This window comes from Heteronotia binoei, chromosome 15, assembly GCF_032191835.1.
Source record: "Heteronotia binoei isolate CCM8104 ecotype False Entrance Well chromosome 15, APGP_CSIRO_Hbin_v1, whole genome shotgun sequence".
Classification (NCBI taxonomy): domain Eukaryota; kingdom Metazoa; phylum Chordata; class Lepidosauria; order Squamata; family Gekkonidae; genus Heteronotia; species Heteronotia binoei.
Window position 1 is genome coordinate 28,595,217 of NC_083237.1, and position 19,383 is coordinate 28,614,599.

The 19,383-nt window shown below is 49.4% G+C and overlaps 1 protein-coding gene across 2 annotated transcripts; it reads right to left on the minus strand.

Moving 5' to 3' along the window:
• Positions 1-491: 491 nt before the first annotated feature.
• PIH1D1 (PIH1 domain containing 1) lies at positions 492-13,412 on the minus strand. Of its 2 annotated transcripts, XM_060255436.1 has the most exons (12): positions 13,362-13,412; positions 13,058-13,178; positions 12,055-12,152; positions 10,312-10,378; positions 9,727-9,912; positions 7,319-7,380; positions 5,822-5,906; positions 5,492-5,588; positions 4,260-4,310; positions 2,443-2,533; positions 2,181-2,324; positions 492-784 (listed from the first exon to the last, which is right to left on the minus strand). In XM_060255436.1, exons 3-12 carry the CDS (start codon positions 12,139-12,141, stop codon positions 698-700), a joined length of 957 nt encoding a protein of 318 aa, XP_060111419.1. In that variant the 5' UTR covers positions 12,142-12,152; positions 13,058-13,178; positions 13,362-13,412; the 3' UTR covers positions 492-697. The 2 variants fall into 2 exon arrangements, with proteins under 2 accessions (XP_060111419.1, XP_060111418.1); XM_060255435.1 differs by lacking the exon at positions 13,058-13,178 and having other exon boundaries at positions 13,362-13,406.
• Between the last annotated feature and the right edge of the window lie 5,971 nt (positions 13,413-19,383).

The window sequence follows — 19,383 nt, forward strand, 5'->3', positions numbered from 1 at the left end:
CGGAGAAGGGACTGTGGAGGCAAAGAGGCCTTCTGAACAGTGGGTCAAAACAGACTGCACCATTTGAGACTGCGGGGGATATTTGGGATGTTCCCCTCCAAGACCCTGCAAAAAATAAAACCCCAGCCCCTTAGGGAGAAAGATTCTACTCAGACCTACTCACAGGGAGGATTCTAAATGAAGAAACAGTAAACAAACAGGATGCTCCAGCAGCCATCTGAAGATGGTCAGTCTAGCAGCCCCTCCCCTTCTTTTTAGATTGGCAGAGGAGGACCCTCCTTCCCTTCACTAGGTGATGAGCGCAGGGGGCATGGAGCCGAGCCAGCCCCAGCCAGCCAAAGAGGCTCAACTGCCTGGAGAACTGCACACGCATGGGCAGATAAGGATGTGGGGAGGAGGAGGCGGATAGAGAGGCACATGAGAAACGCCAACAGCTGCTGGGGAAGTCAAGAACATGCATCGTGGGAGGAGAGAAAGAGGCACACTCTGGATCCCATCCAATGCGCTTTACTGTATGTATCTGGATACGGAGTAAGCTTGCCATCCTTGAGCCAGGTGTTCCTCCTCTCCTCTGGGCTCAGCACTGGGCCATCTGCAGAAGCTGCAAACTATTCAAGCTCCATTCCGCACAGCATGCCGCTCCATTCTCCCTCGGGCCAGGACTTTTGGGGTGGTGTGCTCACACCAGTGCTCTGGCCTATGAGATGATTGCTCTGTCAGATTGGCTACTTGTTGCTGACAACAGCAGAGAGGAGCGTTGGATGGGCATCGTCACAGTTAGAATCTGCAGCAGGGAGAAAAAACAACAACAGAGTTGGGGGCTGTCTGAGGGTTTGAGCACCCCCTGCAGTGCCAGAGAAGGCAAGGATTTTCTCTCCATTAAGTTGCACAAGGCCAAGCAAATGGCCTGCCCACTATGCATTGTGAACAAACAGAAGCTACATCCCACATAGAGCTACACCCCACCAGTGCTGCATTAAGGAGGACAAACTAAAGCTACCGGTACATCCCACATAGAGCTGCCAGATCTTTGGCAGCGTTTGGGCAAAGGTTGACAAAATGAAGGCCTTTTCAATGGTGACCCCCTAACCATAAAAACCTTTCACAAAGATGTTCCCCTGGTTCCTGTGTCACTGAAATTTAAGCATCAAGTAAAGAATGTTTTATTTCCCCACCTCAATTAGTGATTTTTTTCTTTTTTAACTTGTAATTATGAGGGTTGGTTGAATGTTAGTGTGATTTTTGCAGGCCTTGTCATGACAATGTTCTGGTACTTATGTCCCTGCATTATGTCAAAATGCCTGGGACTGAAAGCTGGGGTGCTCCGATCCATAACAACGAACACAGGCTGCAGAATCTGGATTGCTAAATGCTAATATGGCAGATTCCCAAAAGCAAACACAGAATCCATGGTACACTACCAATTTAAAATATGCCCGGCATGTGCTAGGATGGGGACTCACCCACCCCTGGGCTCTGCTGGGTTGCCAAGCACCTACTGGGGGGGGGGGTGTAAAGTTGTTAGATCCAGGTTAGCAAATCCTGGCGATTTGGGGTTGGAGCCTGGGGAGGAGAACAGGGACCTCAGTGAGGTCCAGTGCTACAGAGTCCACCCTCCAAAGCATCCATTTCCTCCAAGGGAACTGATCTCTGTAGTATGGAAATGAGCTGCAATTCTGGGGGATCCCCAGGTGCCCCCTGGAGGTTGGCATCACTATTGGATGCTCCATCACTTTGATGGTGGAAGCCACTGAGGCTTCGCTGCCTCAAAAGCTGCATGGCAGCAGAGGGCCGAAGGACAAGGGGCAGCACAGTGAGGACCAGTATGGACCAGAACAGGAAGTCTTGTGAGAAATGCAGGCTCTCGGTCTCCTGGGCTACCTTGGCCTGGAAAGCAGCCAACGAGGACATGCCTGGCCACTTGCTCCAGGCACTGCAGGGCAGCAGTTTGCCAAAGGAAGATGGCCCCGGTGGTGGGCAACAAGACCCCTTCCCTTTTGATCCCCGGCTGTAAGGGGCCAGGAGGGCTGGCTGGTGGCCAGGGCCAGAGGACAGGGTGAGCCCCCCTCCAAAGACTGGAAGGGGAGGAGATGCCTCTGCAAAACATTTTAAAACAAACCTCAGTTCTTATGCTGGGTAGAAAACTACCGTGCAAAGAGGAAGGGATCTTTTTCGCTCACCTTGGTCCTTTTGTGAAACTGGGCCTTACTCTCCTCAGGGATGATGCTGAAAGGAATGAAGATGTCCAGGTGGTACAGACCAGGGTGGTCCTGCAACACAATTCGATCTTCTCCCAGGTCCAGGTCCAGGGACCGCACAGAGTTCTGGAAAGGAAAACCAGAAGAAGGCATGCGGTGTGCTGCAGCGCCACCTGCTGGGACTAGGCTACCTATGCACCCTTCCCAGAAATCACAACACTTCCTTCCTGAATGAATCCCTTACCGTTTTAGGGAGGCTGATTCTCAGGACAAGGCGTTCAGGGTGGCTGCGTGAGGGCTGGGCGACAATGGCAAAGTCGGGAACTGTGGCAGAACTGAGAAAAGAAAGCAAGACAGATCAGATCTGTAAGCTGCAATGAAGGCATTTCCTAGGCGGGAGGGGGGGGCGGGGAGCATATCCAGTCAATGTATGCTGTCTTCTGGAATCCTTTTAACTGACTCCTACATATAGCAGTCAATAACTTGCCCAAGATTCAGGGCCATGTCGAAAATCAGGGCCAGCTGCCCGCCTTGGCGCATGAAAGGCCTCTGCATTCCAACAGAACATTATTTTATTACACGTGCAGCCAAGTACATGTATATATATCCATCATGTCAATTATTCTATGTTATTCTTGGTCACTAAAAACCCAGTTTTGAATAACAGTAACTTGTGCTTCTTTTGGAAGAAGAGTCTTTGGGAAAAGAAAATTCCTGAGATGCAGGACAGCCCATTGAGAGCACTTCTCTGCATACTGTTTGGCACACAGAGAAAGAAGAAGACCACAGAAGAAGACTGCAGATTTATAACCTGCCCTTCTTTCTGAATCAGAGTCTCAGAGCAGCTTACAATTTCCTTTATCTTTCCCCCCCACAATAGACACCCTGCGAGGTGGGTGAGGCTGAGAGAGCTCTCCCAGAAGCTTCCCTTTCGAGGACAACTCCTGCAAGAGCTATGACTGACCCAAGGCCATTCCAGCAGCTGCAAGTGAAGGAGTGGGGGAATCAAACCCGGTTCTCCCAGATAAGAGTCCGCACACTTAACCACTACACCAAACTGGCTCTCCCAGGAATTACTTTCTACAAACTGCAATGGGCTAGAGAGGTGGAAGTGATCCCTTAGGGATGCAGGGCTCAGGATGTCTCAAAGGGCTGCCATGTTGTTTTTCCATGAGCCTCAAGAGCAAAAGGAAGAGCTGGAGAAAGAACACATAGAAAAGACGAACAGGAGGGCCCAACCCTGTCTTGGAGGGTTGGAGCACCATCCCTATGAGGACAGGTTGAAGCGTATGAGACTTTTCAGTCCAGAAGAGACAATTAAGGGGAAACATGTAGAGGTTTCTAAAATTCAGCACAGGATGAAAACTGCTGACAAAGAAATCCCCTCCTCCCAAAATACTAGAACTTGAGGGCATTCAGTTAAGCTGATGGGCAGAAGGTTCAGGACAGACAAAAGAAAATCAGAGTAATTAAAATGTGGAACGCATTGATGGCTACAGGCATAGACAGCTTTAAAGGGAATTAGACAGATCCATGGAGGATAAGTGTGTCAGTGGCTACTAGCCATGATGACTGAGGGGAACCTCCACATTCAGAGGCGCTAATCTTCTGAATCCCACAGCCAGGGAAGCCCTTGGCCACCATGCCCTGTTGTTGGCCCTCCATAGAAACTAGTTGGCCACTGTGCAGCAATGGTTTATTCTGTTGTCAGGACAGGGAGCGTGGCTCCCTTTCTCCCCCCCCCCCCCGCGCTTCCCACTGTGTGAGGGGGGTTGGTTGAGGGGTGGCAGTTGGCCCAAGGTCCGCCCCCAAGAGCTTTCTGGCCAGATCAGGATGGAGCTCTGGTCTCTCTGGTGTGAATCCGGCTCTTTTCCCATGAGATCCCTGGGTCTCTCTCAGGATGGGCAGTTTCTCAAAATCAAGAACATGAGAAGAGCCCTGCTGGATCAGACCAGGGGTCCATCTAGTTCAGCATCCTTTCTCTGTCTATCGCCACATCTTCCTCAACCCAACCCCCTCCATCCCTGTAACATGCTTCCTCCCATCCCAACCCCAACATACCTCTGTGAATAAAGGGGCTGCAAAAGTGGACTGGTTGTCTCCTGGGTTTGACTGCAGAAAAGCAAACAAGGGCATAACTTGGGTTTAAAAAAGGGCATTAACAATCCTTTTGCCACTCCCCAATGCTGCTGAAATCCATGGTCTTTTCTGGTCTGGCTCATGGCTCGCCGCTCTTTTGTCAAAACCAGAGGGGGGGGCTGTCCCCGCTGGTTCATCTCAGGATTATGGTTTCTACCACCTGACAAAAGCTTCCATACCACAAAGGCTAACGATTGGCACACACCCCGTCCCCTCTGTCCTCCCTTTAGCCCTCTAACAGAAAATTATCCCAAATCATTCTAATGCTGGGATTTCCAGTTGACACCCTCTCCCCCTCTCCCACGTAATAGGTTCCTCTGGGCACCCACCCTCTCTAGTTCACAGCACATCCAACCCTCACAAGCACCGAGAGTTTGGTGAGCAGAGATCCTATTGTACCATCCTGCACTAAAGTAGGCACTCTGGTATGCTATGAAAGCCATCCAAGAAGTCTAATCATGCCCCTAAACCCCCCAAGCCCAGAATGTGTATCCTTTGCTGAGCCCATTCGCATAGCTTTGAGTTGATTTGTTTGGCCTGCAGAAAAGCTTCCATGAATTTCACCAGTGTGGGTGCATGATGTGCCAGGATCAGGACCACCTCCTAGTGTAACCCCCGTTCCAGTCAAAAGGTATTCAGAGACATGAGGACTGCCGTCTAGCTTCTGTTTTCATAAGGCAGCCTCCCCTGCACATAAGCCCCCCTGTGAGCACCAACTGAAAATGGCTGCACGATCCCCTCTCGACTCTGGATTCCTTTATTTCTATCTTAAGCATTTGCCTTGGGCTGCGTGAAGGACTGTAAGATCAGCAGGATTTGCATTAAAGCAGGGGCTGCATTAATGGGAATTTGTGTCTAATCCTGCACAGAAGTGACCACTTAGATGCAGGCCACAAAGTCATGCTAATTTAAGTGTCCTCCCCCTAACCATTCACCAACAGACGATTCTTATTACTTTATCACGTGAGTGTTTTAGATCTCCTTGACTATTAAGCATTATGGATTCATGTAAGGCATGCACATCTGTTTCTTATTCAAGAGCTTATGAAGCCAGGTATTGTCAAACAGAGGCGCTCATTATTTGATTATCTAACAATGTAGGGGTGTGTGTGAGGTTAAAAGGGAGCTTGTGGCAGCCCTAAAGCTCAGCATACCTGCTGTCCATCTCCTGTATGAAGGGTCTGGATTTTGTGCGGATGGTTTGCTCGGAGATGGAACCCATGAACTTCCTGTTCTTCAGGATGCGCCATTCTGGAAGGTGACGCACAAGAGACAGCCCATGAGTCCGGCTGCAGTGTTTCATTCTAAGGCACAAAGCTGCAATCAGATCCAACGAGGAGGAAGCGTGCAGCTTGCATTGCTAGAGCCAGGCCACATTCATTTCTGCACACGGGCATCCCTCCAGGGACGCCACAGCAGGACCTCAGAAGGGGCCTCCCAAGAAAGAGGAACTGGCTTCCCGGAGCAATGCTGACTTCCCATACCTGCGTCGCCGATCTCCATCTTGTATTTCTCTGATAATCCCTCCAAAACAATTGTAATGAAGAACTCCCTAAGGAAATGGTTGCTCTTGAAAGAGGGAGAGAGAAAAGATTAGGAGGCCGTTGTAAATTTCCTGCATTGTGCGGGGGAGTTGAATAGAGGACCCTGGATGACCCTTCCACATCTAGGATTCTATGAACTATTAGGAGGAAACATTCCATGGGCTTAATTGCTAAACATTCTCCAGAAACCCTAGAACACAATATGGGGGAAGATTGACCCAGAAGTAGCCATGTTAGTCAGCAGCGGAAGAGCTAGATCTGAGTCCAGTATCTCCTTAAGAGACTAACAAGATTTCCACAGTAGAAATCAGGGCTTTTTTTGAGCAGGAATGCACAGGAACGCACTTCCGGCTGGCTTAGGAGGTGTGGCCTAATATGCAAATGAGTTCCTGCTGGGCTTTTTCTACAAAAAAGGCCATGGCAGAAATCATTTTAGAGAGTCAAAGTTCTCTGACAAAGGGAGCTTTGCTCTCAAATGCTTAGACCCCCAAAATCTTGCTGATCTCAAAAGCACTACTAGACTCGAATCTCACTCTTCAGCATGGAGAAGAGCTCCCAAACCCAGCGTGCACATGCCAGAGCTTGCTGGGGAATGGGGGTAGAGAAAAAAGTGGCTGGGAGGAATATTCATGCATAAGCTAAGGGGCTGAGGGTGCAGCATCACCATAATGTTCCACCCCACTAATCACCCATTATCCCCACTGACATTTTCCTTGGGCTGAGGTCCAAATCCTGTTTCCAGGGTCCTCACAATGCTAGCCTTGAGCAGGACAGCAGGAGAAAGCAAGGGTTTAAAAAAACCTCAGCATGGGAAGGATGCGGGAGCGTGGAGGGAAAGAATGATGGGCTGTTACGGAGATGGATGATCACAGCCCATCAGCTCCCACCTCCTAGAAGAGGGGTTCTCAGGTGAAAGAGCTGTGCTCTGCAACCCTCCTCCACAGGGGGTCACAATAAAGGGGACATAAGAGTCATTCCCCTCCTGTTACTCCTTGGTGCCAACAAACCTAAAAGGATAGGGCTGTGCTTTGTCCTGGGTGTGTGTGCATGCAAGGGGATGGCACTGGCACATTCAATGAGAGCTCCTGGAGGGCATCTTGCCCAGGGTTGAATCCTGGAGCCAGCCCTGCTCCTCCTGCCTCCTCACCCTGCTGAGCAGCCAGGACTCACAAGGAAAGGTCTCCTAGCAGAAGAGCTGCCCCTCCCCCCCAAAAAAAAGTGGAAGGACCAGCTCAGAGTCCTCCATGCAGAGATACTCACCTCCAGGGCTTTTTTTCCTGTGGGAAACACAGTGGAACAGAGTTCCAGAACCTCTTTGTGGAAACAAAATTCTCAAAAAACTGTTTCAAAATTAATGAGAGGCACCCATGTCTCTCTCCTTCACTCCCCTCTTGAGAGGTCTGGCACCTCATTTTCCAGAAAAAGAGCCTTGCTCACCTCCATCTTGGTGAAGAAGTCGGTGTTGATGGTGACATCGTACGCAGTGCAACCGTGACTGCCTGGAAGGGAGGGAGGAGGAAGAGGAGGAGTCAAGCTCATCCTGAAGTAGGGTGGCCATAATGTCTGAAGGCCAGCCAGGGACACCTTTGGGGGGGGGGGGGAAGGTAGGGGTGCTTCCGGCGATGTCACTTCCGGTGACGGCATGCCACCGGCGGAAACAGGAAGTGACGTCACTTCCGGCGACGGCACTTCCGGTGACGTCATGCCACCGGCGGAAACAGGAAGTGACGTCACTTCCGGTGACGCCATGCCACCGCCAGAAACAGGAAGTGACATCACTTCCTGTGACATCATTTCCCCGCGCCACCTGCCGGAAGCAGGAAGTGACATCACTTCCTGTGACATCATTTCCCCCAAATGACATCATTTCCCCCAAATGCCACTGCCGGAAACAGGAAGTGACTTCACAGCACTTCCTGTGACGTCCCCAAAAATCCCCCAAATATCACCGCCGGAAACACCAAGATTATTTATAGAGAGGGAAAGGGGGAAGTAAAGTTAAATGAAACTCTTTTTTTACTTTTTTCAAAGTGAGAAGACTAGAGAGAACGGGTTCCATGCTGAGAAGCCAGTCAGATTCCAGTGAGATTCCAGTGAGACTGTGCTTCATAATGCAGCCTATTTATTTTGTCCTGTTTGCTCTGTTGGCTCTATCTGCGCCACCTTCATCACTTTCGGGGTGTGGATCCCCCAGTGGGGTGGTCTCCCGACTCCCTCCGCCGGCTGTTTCTGATAGCCCTGCGCCCCCTCTTTCATTTGATATGTGTCCCGTGCGGGTGCCACCCTCTCGCCAGGAGATGCCGCAAAATGAGCCCCCTTGAGGCTTATGGCGGCAGGGCTCGGGGGAAGCGAGCTAGACTGCTGTTCTTTTGAGGGATTATAGAGTGTTTCGAGCCCATCCCTGTGGCATCGGTCCCATCGTTGTGGGACCCAGGGGGCCGGCGCAGCGGCACGCCGAAGCAGCCTGTCACTAATAACACAGGTCGAGATGCAGGACAGGAACCCGGAAGTGACCGACAGGCTGGAAGGAAGGAAGGCCGGCCGCCCCCTCCCGCCAGCCGCCCCCCCCCCCGCTTTCGGCCCCCTCCCTCCCTGCTTACCTTGTTCCAGGGCGGGTGGCGGCCTCTCCTCCGGGCGGCTGGTGCTGCTGGCGGGGCTGGCGGCGGCTGCGGAGAGGCCGGCGCTGGTCTCTGGAGGGCCTCCAGGGACCAGCGCCAGCCTCTCCGCAGCCTCCGCTGGTCTCTGGAGGCCCTCCAGGGACCAGCGCTGGCCTCTCCGCGACCTCCGCAGGGCCTCCAGGGACCAGCGCCGGCCTCTCCGCGGCCCTCTGGAGGGCCTCCAGGGACCAGCGCCGGCCTCTCCGCGGCCTCCGCTGGCCTCTGGAGGCCCTCCAGGGACCAGCGGCGGCGTCTCCGCGGCCTCCGGAGGCCCTCCAGGGACCAGCGGCGGCCTCTCCGCGGCCTCCGTGGGCCTCTGGAGGGCCTCCAGGGACCAGCGGCGGCTTCTCCGCGGCCTCCGGAGGGCCTCCAGGGACCAGCGGCGGCCTCTCCGCGGCCCTCTGGAGGCCCTCCAGGGACCAGCGGCGGCCTCTCCGCGGCCTCTGGAGGGCCTCCAGGGACCAGCGGCGGCCTCTCCGCGGCCTCCGCGGGCCTCTGGAGGCCCTCCAGGGACCAGCGGCGGCCTCTCCGGCCTCCGCCACCGCCTCCGGGCCCCACGGCGGGCAGGGAAGGCGGCGAGTGAGGGAGCCAGCGTCCCTGCGCGTGCGCACACCGCCGTGCACACGCGCAGGGACGCTGGCTCCCTCACTCGCCGCCTTCCCCGCCCGTGCGCGCGGCCCACAGGCTCCCCGCTGGCTATACCGGGACTTCTAATGGTCCCGTTATAGCCAGCCCGGGAGCCGGGAATTGGGGGCCAGAACCGGGAAAGTCCCGGGAGACCAGGACGGTCTGGCCACCCTATCCTGAAGACAAGACACCCAGCTCCTAACACCCACAAGCAGGGCTGGGCTATAGAGGTGCCCTTTGGGTGATGGGTCCACATTTTAACATCTTGCTGGAGAAGCACATGTGTCAAAAACGGCTGACTTCATGCCACGGCTCCACACATTTCAAATTCCTCTCTTAATCTACTAAACTGTTTGTTTTGTTTCTTTAAGCACCCCTCCTCTTTCTGTGGAGCGTGGAATACGCTTGGCATCACCTGAACTAAACTAAAACAGAGAACAGATAACATAAGTTATCTGCTGTGCTTCAGTCCCCTGTCTCAGTATCACCCTCCCACAGCCATTTTTCCCATTTATGCCACTAGCCCATTCCCCCCTGCTATGAGCACCGCTGAACACTCACTGTTGTCCACTTCTGCGTGGGGCTCGCCCAGGCTCATGGGGATCCGGAAGGTGGAGGCGTTCTCCGACTCAATGAGGCACTCGAGCTCTTCATTGGTCAGGTTGGGAGGTGGAGGAACATCAGAGGACCTGCAGATGTTGATGAAAATCTTCTCGCCTGCATTGGTGTGGGTTTTAAGGCAGAACCCTGGAGAGGACAGGTGCAAGCTTAAAATCGTCAGGCAGACGGAAGTTGCTCCATTGAGCCAAAATATTTGATGGCAGGATTAAGACTTTACAGGGTGGCCATCAGGGATGCCAGGCAGGAATTTTCCCTTTTGTATTACACTCCCCACCCCCAGACCTCACCAGTGGTGGAACTACAGAAAGGCTAGCCATACCAGTGAAGGAAACCTCTGTGTGTGCATCAGACAGATCAGGTGACAGCCCCTAGAGAAACTTCCTGGCTAGGCTTCTTTCTAGCCAGGCCACCTTCACCTTGTCCTGATCTGCATAGCAACCAGGTGTAACACCCAGTCCCTTACTCTCCTCTTCCCAGACACCCCCATCACATCTCTGTTCTTTTGTCCTGCCTGAAGCTCTTCACCTGGAAGTGGTCGGATGGGCTTGGAGTCCGTTGGAGGTGGAATTGCACTCTGGATCTTCTGGGTTGCCTGGGGAGACAGAGTTTTGATTGGTTTGTCACACCATCCCACCACATTGACTCAGAAGCCAGTCTCATTCACTTTTCCATATATATTTGAATCCCTAGTATCATTAGGGCCAGAACTCAGACAACACAGCAGGCTCATGTTGCCTTCCAGTCTTCTCCTCGCAATCTCCCAAGATCCTGCAGCCACACCTCCCAGCCACGCCATCGGCAACCACTTACAAGCAACAAGGAAAATCACAGGCCAACAAGGTCATAACCCTCATTGGGAGTCCTTAGAAGTAATATTATTGCTTTTACAATGTGCTGTACACTTTATATTTTAACACAGACAGCTGGGATGTCTATGGCGCTTTCTGGCATTCAAAGCACATCATGAGCATTCTCTTGTTACAATCCACACAATGATCCTATGAATTCCTCTCCAAACTGGGAAACAAACAGCAGGCAAATGTCAATGGAAGTCAGTGCAAAGTGATGTGCAGTATGGGGGAATATCCTATTTTCAAAGATACTCTGATGTGGTGGTGAACTGATGATGACAGACCAAGCAAAAGATATTCGGTGGACAGCTCACTGAAAACATTGACTCTGCATGCAGCAGTGATTTTTAAAAACCTCATGCGAGGGAACCATAAAGAGTGCAACTGACAACAAAATTGCTAGCAAAGTAGAGACCACATATTAAGTCCCTGATGCAGCCTCCTTTGAAATATGGTGGAACCCTCTGCCAAATAACATCAGGGCCCTGAGGGATCTGTTGCAATTCTGCAGGGCCTGTAAAGCAGAGATGTTCCACCAGGCTTTTGGATGAAGACAGCAACAGTTACCATCTTGGCTGGCACCCTCTCCTGCTCTCCACATTCTTGCCCTCCTTTCCCCCTCCCCACGATACAGCTGGCAGTCTGCAACTGTAATAATTTGGATTTTGCCATCAGATTTTAGATTGTAAATAATCATTATTTTAATTGTTTGTTTGCATTGGTAGTTTTTATCTCTGTTGTATATCACCCGGGGCCCTGCTATATAGCTGGGATAGGTGATTCATTAATCCAATAAGTAATAAATAAATACACAGTTATGGTTGCTGCATCTCCAAAAAAGATGCTGAAGGCCTGAAAAAATTCCGGAAAGGACAAGCCAAAAGGATTGTGGTATTGGAGCACCTGTCCTATGAGGCAAGGACAGATAAAAGAAGGAAGCACGGGAGAGACAAGATTATGCCCAGCATAGAGAAAGCAGAGAGAGAGGAACATTTCTTTATTTCCCGTAATATTATAGCTTAGGACCACCCTATGAAATGGATTGGCAGTAAACTCAAGGCAGACCAAGAGAAGTAGTACTACTTCTCACAAAATGTAGCTGATGTGGGGAACTCAGTGCCGCAGGATGCGGTGGCGGTCATAGGATAAGATGGATTCAAAAGTGGGTTGGACAGCTTTATGGAGGAGAGGCCTAACATTAGCTATCAGCCATGACAGCTTCTGGGTTTAGAAACCAAATGCTGCCAAACATCAGGTGCTAGGGAGCAGTCAGCAAACAAGGGCTGTTGTCCATAAGCCCTGCCTGTGGGGTCCCTGCAGCAACTGTCTAGCCACTGCTGTAAAATGGATGCTGGACTGATGAAGCCATGTTTCCAGTCATCTTGCCAAGGAGAAAAAAGCAGTATCAATGGCACACCTGGAGCAGAAGGCGTTGGAACTCCTCCTCTTCTTCCTCCTCTTGCAACTCAGCCGATAGCAAGGACTTGTCAGAGGTAGATGCCATGGTGGGGCAGCCTGCAAAGACCATGACATAACCAAGGATTAAGAACAATCCCCTGCCCCCAACACAGGAAAGAGCATGATCCCTAAGGCAAAGGGCAGCAGACCAAGAGAGTCAGGAAGGAAAAAGCTTCAATGCAGGGAGAACTGCCACCCTTTCTCCTTTTTCTGTTAAGTCCCCATTCACTTCCCAGAAAAGCCAGACTTCAGAAGTCTTAGACTTTGGTCAAATGCTCTATATTCCCCAGAGCTAAAGTTACCACCCTCCAGGTGGGATCTAGGGATCTCCTGGAATTATAACTGATCTCCAGACACAGAGATCAGCCCCTCTGGATAAAATGGCTACTCTGGAGGGTAGCCATTTTATGTGGCATCATGCCCCATTGAGCTCCCTCCCTTCCCCAAACTCCACATTCAAAATCTCCAGTCATTTCCCAACCCAGATTTGGCATCCCCATTTAGAGCAGATAAAATCTGGCAGGGGGAGGGGGATCAGATACCTACAGGCTTGTCTATTATTATGGCAAACTAGTACGAAGGAAAAGAAGGTATTTTGTCCCTTTACATTATAACCCAACTACAATCTAAAACAGCAGGAATCCCCAGCACCCATTCTAGTCAAGACTGTGCCATGAAGCTGCATTGCACTGGTCCACCTAATACAACCTGCCACTTAAGTTTCTTCAGCAAAAAATTGCATCTTGGGGCTACTGCATCCAAACCAGGTATGCTAGCCACTGCTACCACTTCCGCCCCAACTCCCTGTACCTTATTTGCTTCAATGTAGGAAGAACTGCTACCCTTTCCCCTTTTCTATTCTGATGTTCCCTTGTGGAATAGGGACCCCCCCCCCTTCCCCTGCATCTTATGAGCCCTCTGCCCACCACACCTCCTCTTCCTTCGTCTCCCCTCCAACTGACCTCCTTCAACCCGCAACCCTCCTACGCGGATCTACGTGGAAGGAAGCTCTCCCGCGTCTTTATTTTGATCAGTCGACTAACATCCCAGAGGCCCAAACTTCCGGTATTGCTATAGCAACTCCTAATCAAAGAGAAAGCAGAGAAGGGGAAACTTTTAAGAGCACAGAGATAGTGGCTTTGTTCCCCTCGCCTTCCGGCCCCTTTTATTATCACTTCTTTTACTGGCGCTCACCTGGAAACGCTCCCCCTACTTTAGGCAAAAAAACCCAGATTTTAAATCCCCCCTCCCGCTAAAAGAAATTACCTCTCCTGCTTATTTCCTTTCGGTAGGACGGGCGGAAGTGACGACGCACACAGCGACTTGCAGGGCAATTAAACGGAAGTCAAGATTTCTGCCTCTCTATTCAGTTTAAATGTCTCATGGAGTTTGATGCGGGGGGGTTCAGCAGAGTAGGTGCCTTAGGGGAGAGGCCGCATGCTCAGCCAGCCTCCCTAGTTCATCCCCTAGCATCTCCTGTTAAAAGGTAAATGCCAGAGAGCCCCTGGAGATCGGCTGCTTGATCGTATCTAGAACAGCGTGCGTGATGTAAAGTACTTTCCTATGTTCATAGATAGATACATTTGTGTAGGTTACACAGCAAATCTATTGTGGCATAATCTTTCTGGACTAGGACCCTTGGCAGACACACAATGTCTGCCCTGAACCTAATATATCCCATTTAGCCCCACTCCTAGAGACTTCTGATGATTTTAAGGTTCTTTCTTCCCCCTGTGCAAACACCAGTCGTTTCCGACTCTGGGGTGACGTCGCATCACCACGTTTTCATAGCACTTTTTACGGGGTGGTTTGCCATTGCCTTCCCCAGTCATCTACACTTCCCCCCCAGCGAGTTGGGTACTCATTTTACCAACCTCACAAGGATGGAAGGCTGAGTCAACCTTGAGCTGGCTACCTGAATCCAGCTTCCACCAGGATCGAACTCAGGTCATGAGCAGAGAGCTTGGACTGCGGTACTGCAGCTTTACCACTCTGTGCCACAGGACTCCTCTTTTCTTGCTTAATAATTGAACCCAGATATTGAAATAACTGAAATAGTAGCAAAGTTTCTTCATAGTGTTTTGGTTACAGGCAGGGCTTTTTTTGGAGCAGGAACGCAGTTCCAGCTGGCTTGGCACCAGGGTGTGGCCTAATATGCAAATGAGCTCCTGGGCTTTTTCTACAAAAAAGCCCTGTGCAAAACAATGGTGATGTCAGGGGGTGTGGCCTAATATGCAAATGAATTCCTGCTGAGCTTTTTCTACCCAAAAAGCCCTGGTTACGCGCCCTGATAAGTATTAGGCTTTATTATGTATTAATAAGGCTTTATTTATTAATTAGGCTTTATTAAGTATTAAGCTTTATTATGCTGTTATTTCTGTTTTCATCTTGTACTTTTAAACTTACTTTGTATGGACTCTGTATTCTCCTAATTTGTAATTCTGTGGATCTTCTATTGTATATGTCTATATGTGCCAATAAAGGCTGTCTGATGATGATAATCTTTCAGAACTAGGACCCTTGGCAGATACACAATGTCTGCCCTGAACCTGTGTGTGTGCACGTGCATGGAAGCAAGAGATGGGTAGAGAGGAAAAATAATATTAAAGTGTAGAACAGCGATAGTAACACCTCATGCAAGAAATGGGTCTGGGTAAAAGTCGGATCTACACGGATCTTCATGAATTCATATGATTTTTACATTGAAATGAAATCAAACCACTGTAATTCTATAGATCCTGTCTTAGACTATAGTATAGGCAGGACCACAAAAATCATGCCTTCATGAATTCGTGGCGCCTCAGCAATGCAAAAACCTCTGTTGAAACCACGGATCGTCATGGATCCATGTGATTTTTGCCTTGGATCCCCCCCAAGCCCTCCATCCAGTCATATATCATGTCCATGGGCAGAGTTTCCACCACAGAAATCATGGATCCACGGTTTCGTGGCAGCGCCAGAAATAAAAAACTTGGTTATGAACCATGGATCCTCATGGATCCACGTGATTTCTGCTTCGGATCCCCCCAAGCCCTACATCCAATTGCATATCATGTCCATGGGCAGAGCTTCCACCACAAAAATCATGGATCCACGGCTTCGTGGCAGCACCATGGAAGAAGAACTTGGTTTTGCACCATGGATCCTCATGAGTTTACACCCCGGAAATCATGGATCCTTGGCATCGTGGCAACATCATTTTTTTTTATTTTATTTTATTGTTGTTTTAAAAACCCCACATGTGAAGCCCCAGTGCATAAAATTACAATAGTTACTCAAGTTAAACATTAATAGATATCAGAAAGAAGAACATCAACCTAACTTTCATATAGTGAATACAAGAAAAGTAAAGCGATACAGTTTACAACGATATCAAATCAAATCAGCTAAACATTCATCATTTGCATAAATGGACTCCAAATCTCATTAAAACGACACATTTGTCTACGACCAGAAAATGATATTTTTTCAAAAGCTGCGAAAACATGGCTTTGAAGCTCATATCCTCATGGATCCTCATGATACCTGCATTGGCTCATCCCAAGCTCACCATCCAATCTCATGTTGCGTCCATGGAAAGAGCTTGCTCTACAGATATAATGGATCCATGGCTTCGTGGCAGCACCATGGATCCAGAACATGATTTTGAGGCACGGATCCTCATGGGTACTCTTATGAGAAGATAGGAGTCTTGGAAAACAATTTCACAGTAGACCTTTTTCCTGGTTTAGCAGTGTCCCCAAATTGACATTCTACACCAGGGGTGGCCAACGATAGCTCTCCAGAAGTTTTTTGCCTACAACTCCCATCAGCACCAGCCATCAGCCATGCTTGCTGGGCTGATGGGAGTTGTAGGCAAAAAACGTCTGGAGAGCTACCGTTGGCCACCCCTGTTCTACACTAAAATCATAGAATTGTATAGAATCTTAGAATCATAGAGTTGGAAGGGACCTCCAGGGTCATTTAGTCCAACTCCCTGCACAATGCAGGAAACTCACAAACACCTTCTCCAAAATTCACAGGATCTTCATTGCTGTCAGATGCCCATCTAGCCTCTGTTGAAAAACCTCCAGGGAAGGAGAGCCCACCACCTCCCGAGGAAGCCTGTTCCACTGACGAACCGCTCTAACGGTCAGGAAGTTCTTCCTAATGTTGAGCTGGAAACTCTTTTCATTTAATTTCAACCCATTGGTTCTGGTCCCACCTTCTGTGGCCACAGAAAACAATTCCACACCATCTGCTATATGACAGCCCTTCAAGTACTTGAAGATGGTGATCATATCACCTCTCAGTTGTCTCCTCTCCAAGCTAAACAGACCGAGCTCCTTCAATCTTTCCTCATAGGACTTGGTCTCCATGTCCCTCATCATCTCCATTGCCCTCCTCTGGACATATTTCCTTATTAACCTGTGGTGACCCAAACTGAACGCAGCAGTCTAGTAGGGTCCTAACCACAGCAGAGTAAAGTGACACAATCACTGAACATGATGTGGACACTTGGTTTTTGGTGGTTCAGCCCAAAATTGTGTTTGCCTTTTTGGCTGCCACATCACACAGCTGACTCATGTTCAGTGTGTGGTCCACAAAGCCCCCTAGATTGGTTTCATACATAGTACTGCAAAGATAAGTCTCCCCCATGCTATAATGAATATGCAACTAGGTTCAGAAAAAAATCCTGCAGTTGTTTGAGACTTCAAAAATAAAACCCAGAACTGTAAATAGGAACTATAAATAGGCCAGCCGTCCACAAAACTGTTTTTATGTAACTATAGCATGATCCTTATATTCTGCCCCCACTTACATCCAGAGAGCTCACGCAAGAGCAGCTGTCATTTCTGTACACTTCCCAAAAGCACTATATCAAAGAATAGGTACTCCAGTCTGAATATCTGTAAGGAAAAGTATGGTGATTCGGTAACATCATCCAATCCTGGTTCAGTTAATGGGAGAGAGATGGATTCATCAGAATATCACACAACAGAGCAGGCCTTGAAATCCCTAGTCTCGTTTCAGAAACCAATCTATGAAGCTCTTTTGCCCTCAGGCATAGAAGGCAGAGTGCACAGCTTGCTCTTTCATGGGAAAACCACAGATTATGCAAAGTCACTATGTTTTTATTGTAATTAAAAGAAGACTCAATAAGTTTTAATTCTGAGCAGGTAAGTGATGTATGGAAAAAAGTCAACCCTTTGCCACTGCCCCTGTTTCACTCTCAAGGTGTCCCATCAAGACACATATAACATATGTATGACAACACTTCTGTCCTCAGTCATATGCTCTGCAATTTGATGAGGGAAAAGGCCCAGCCACACTGCATATTCCACAGGTATATGGGGGGACTCATGGATGGATTCTCCTTTTGCATCTCATTCCATTAGTCTCCAAAACTACCTTTGTTTGCTGGCTTCGTGTATGTATCACTTTTCTCCCCAATGAAAGCAAAGGGGCTGACATCATTCTCCTGTCCTCCACTTTTATGCTCACAGAAACTCTGCAAGGTGGGTTAGGCGGAGAGTGCATGACTGTCCTGAGGTCACACAGCAAGCTTCCATGGCAGTCAGGATTTGAATCTAGGTTTACTAGATCCTAATGTAATATTCCAACCACTACACCATACTGGCTTTGCATGACCTGGCGAGCCAAGAGTACAGCATGTAGAATAAGAGTGTACAACTTCCCTAAGTGTAATGTACTCAGAGACGAGACGTGCTGAAGGCAAAAGGCTTTATTCGATGGTACATCACAGAACAGGGCAACGCGGGCCGGGACCCGCTTTATATACATTCAACCCGGAACAGCCCTCCAGCTGGCCAGTCCAATCCTGGCCAGTCAAACTTCCCGCCACTGATCTTGATTGGTGGAGCCTTTTCCCGCGCTGCGCAGGGCGACCATGGGACTTCCCCTGGTCGCCTCTGCTGCATGGCCGCGCGGTGCTTCAGTTAATCCCAAGACACTACACTAAGCCTTTCTGCATCTTTGGAATCATGACACAGCATGTTGGCTGCAACCAATAAAATGGCTGTCACAAAACAACTGCTGCAGGGCAAAGCCAGCAAAAGAATGGATGCCACGTTTTACCTTCAGTCACACAGAGAATATCCTTGTACTGTTGGAGGCAGCTGCTGCCAAAGCGACATCTACCAAAATCCACACAGTCAATCAAATGTACAACAACCAATCAGAAGCCCAGCTGGGCACAGTTTGCCACCTGATTTAAAAAAAACCACTCCACTGTTACCAGGAAAGGTGCTCCTAGGGACCATGGCACCTATAGGCATCACTAGTTTGGAGACTTCTGCTTTAGAAGGGTGCATTAAAGAAGACTCTTGAGAGTCCCTTGGACTGCAAGAAGATCCAGTCAGTCAGTCCTAAGGGAAATCAACCCAGACTGTTCCCTGGAAGGTCAGATGCTGAAGCAGAAACTCAAATCCTTTGGCCACCAAATTAGAAGGGAGCACTCACTGGAGAAGATCCTGATGCTGGGAAAGACAGAAGGCAAAAGAAGAAGGGGACGGCAAAAGATGAGATGGCTGGACAGCGTTACTGATGTAACAAACACGAATTTGAGCAGACTTCGGAAGATGGTGGAAGATAGGAGGGCCTGGCGTGACTTTGTCCATGAGGTCGGTCGCAAAGAGTCGGACTCGACTGTGCGACTGAACAACATTAAAAAAATCTGCTGACCATAATCAGTTGTGATTGCACCTACGTTAATGAGTACAAGACAAACTCACCCCTAAACAACAAACTGTCCCCCTTAAACCATTTACAGTTGAATTAATGTAAGAGAGATGACAGCTTTTCATTATTAATGAAAATAATTATTAATGAAAAGTCCTATGAAGAAAGGTTGAAGGAGCTGGGCATGTTTAGCCTGGAGAGGAGGCGGCTGAGAGGTGATATGATCACCATCCAAGTACTTGAAAGGCTGTCATATGGAAGATGGTGTGGAATTGTTTTCTGTGGCCCTGGAAGGTAGGACCAGAACCAAAACTGGTTGAGATTGAATCAAAAGTGGTTTCGGCTCAACATCAGGAAGAACTTCCTGACCGTTAACGATTTCTCAGTGGAACAGGCTTCCTCCTCGGGAGGTGGTGGGCTCTCCTTCCTTGGAGGTGTTTAAACAGAGGCTACACAGCCATCTGACAGCAATGAAGATCCTGTGAATTTAGGGGGAGGTGTTTGTGAGTTTCCTGCATTGTGCAGGGGGTTGGACTAGATGACCCTGGAGGTCCCTTCCAACTCTATGATTCCATTATTCTAATTTGGTGGCCTCTATCTAGTGAGC

What these genes read in the sequence shown, in the direction of transcription:
- PIH1D1 (XM_060255436.1), bottom strand. Translation starts at nt 12,141, where the DNA reads ATGGCATCTACCTCTGACAAGTCCTTGCTATCGGCTGAGTTGCAAGAG. An exon ending in GATGGAGATCGGCGACGCAG is followed by an intron (nt 5,589 to 5,821) that starts GTATGGGAAGTC and finishes GTCACCTTCCAG; the next exon opens with AATGGCGCATCCTGAAGAAC. An exon ending in ATACAGGAGATGGACAGCAG is followed by an intron (nt 4,311 to 5,491) that starts GTATGCTGAGCT and finishes GCTTTTCTGCAG; the next exon opens with TCAAACCCAGGAGACAACCA.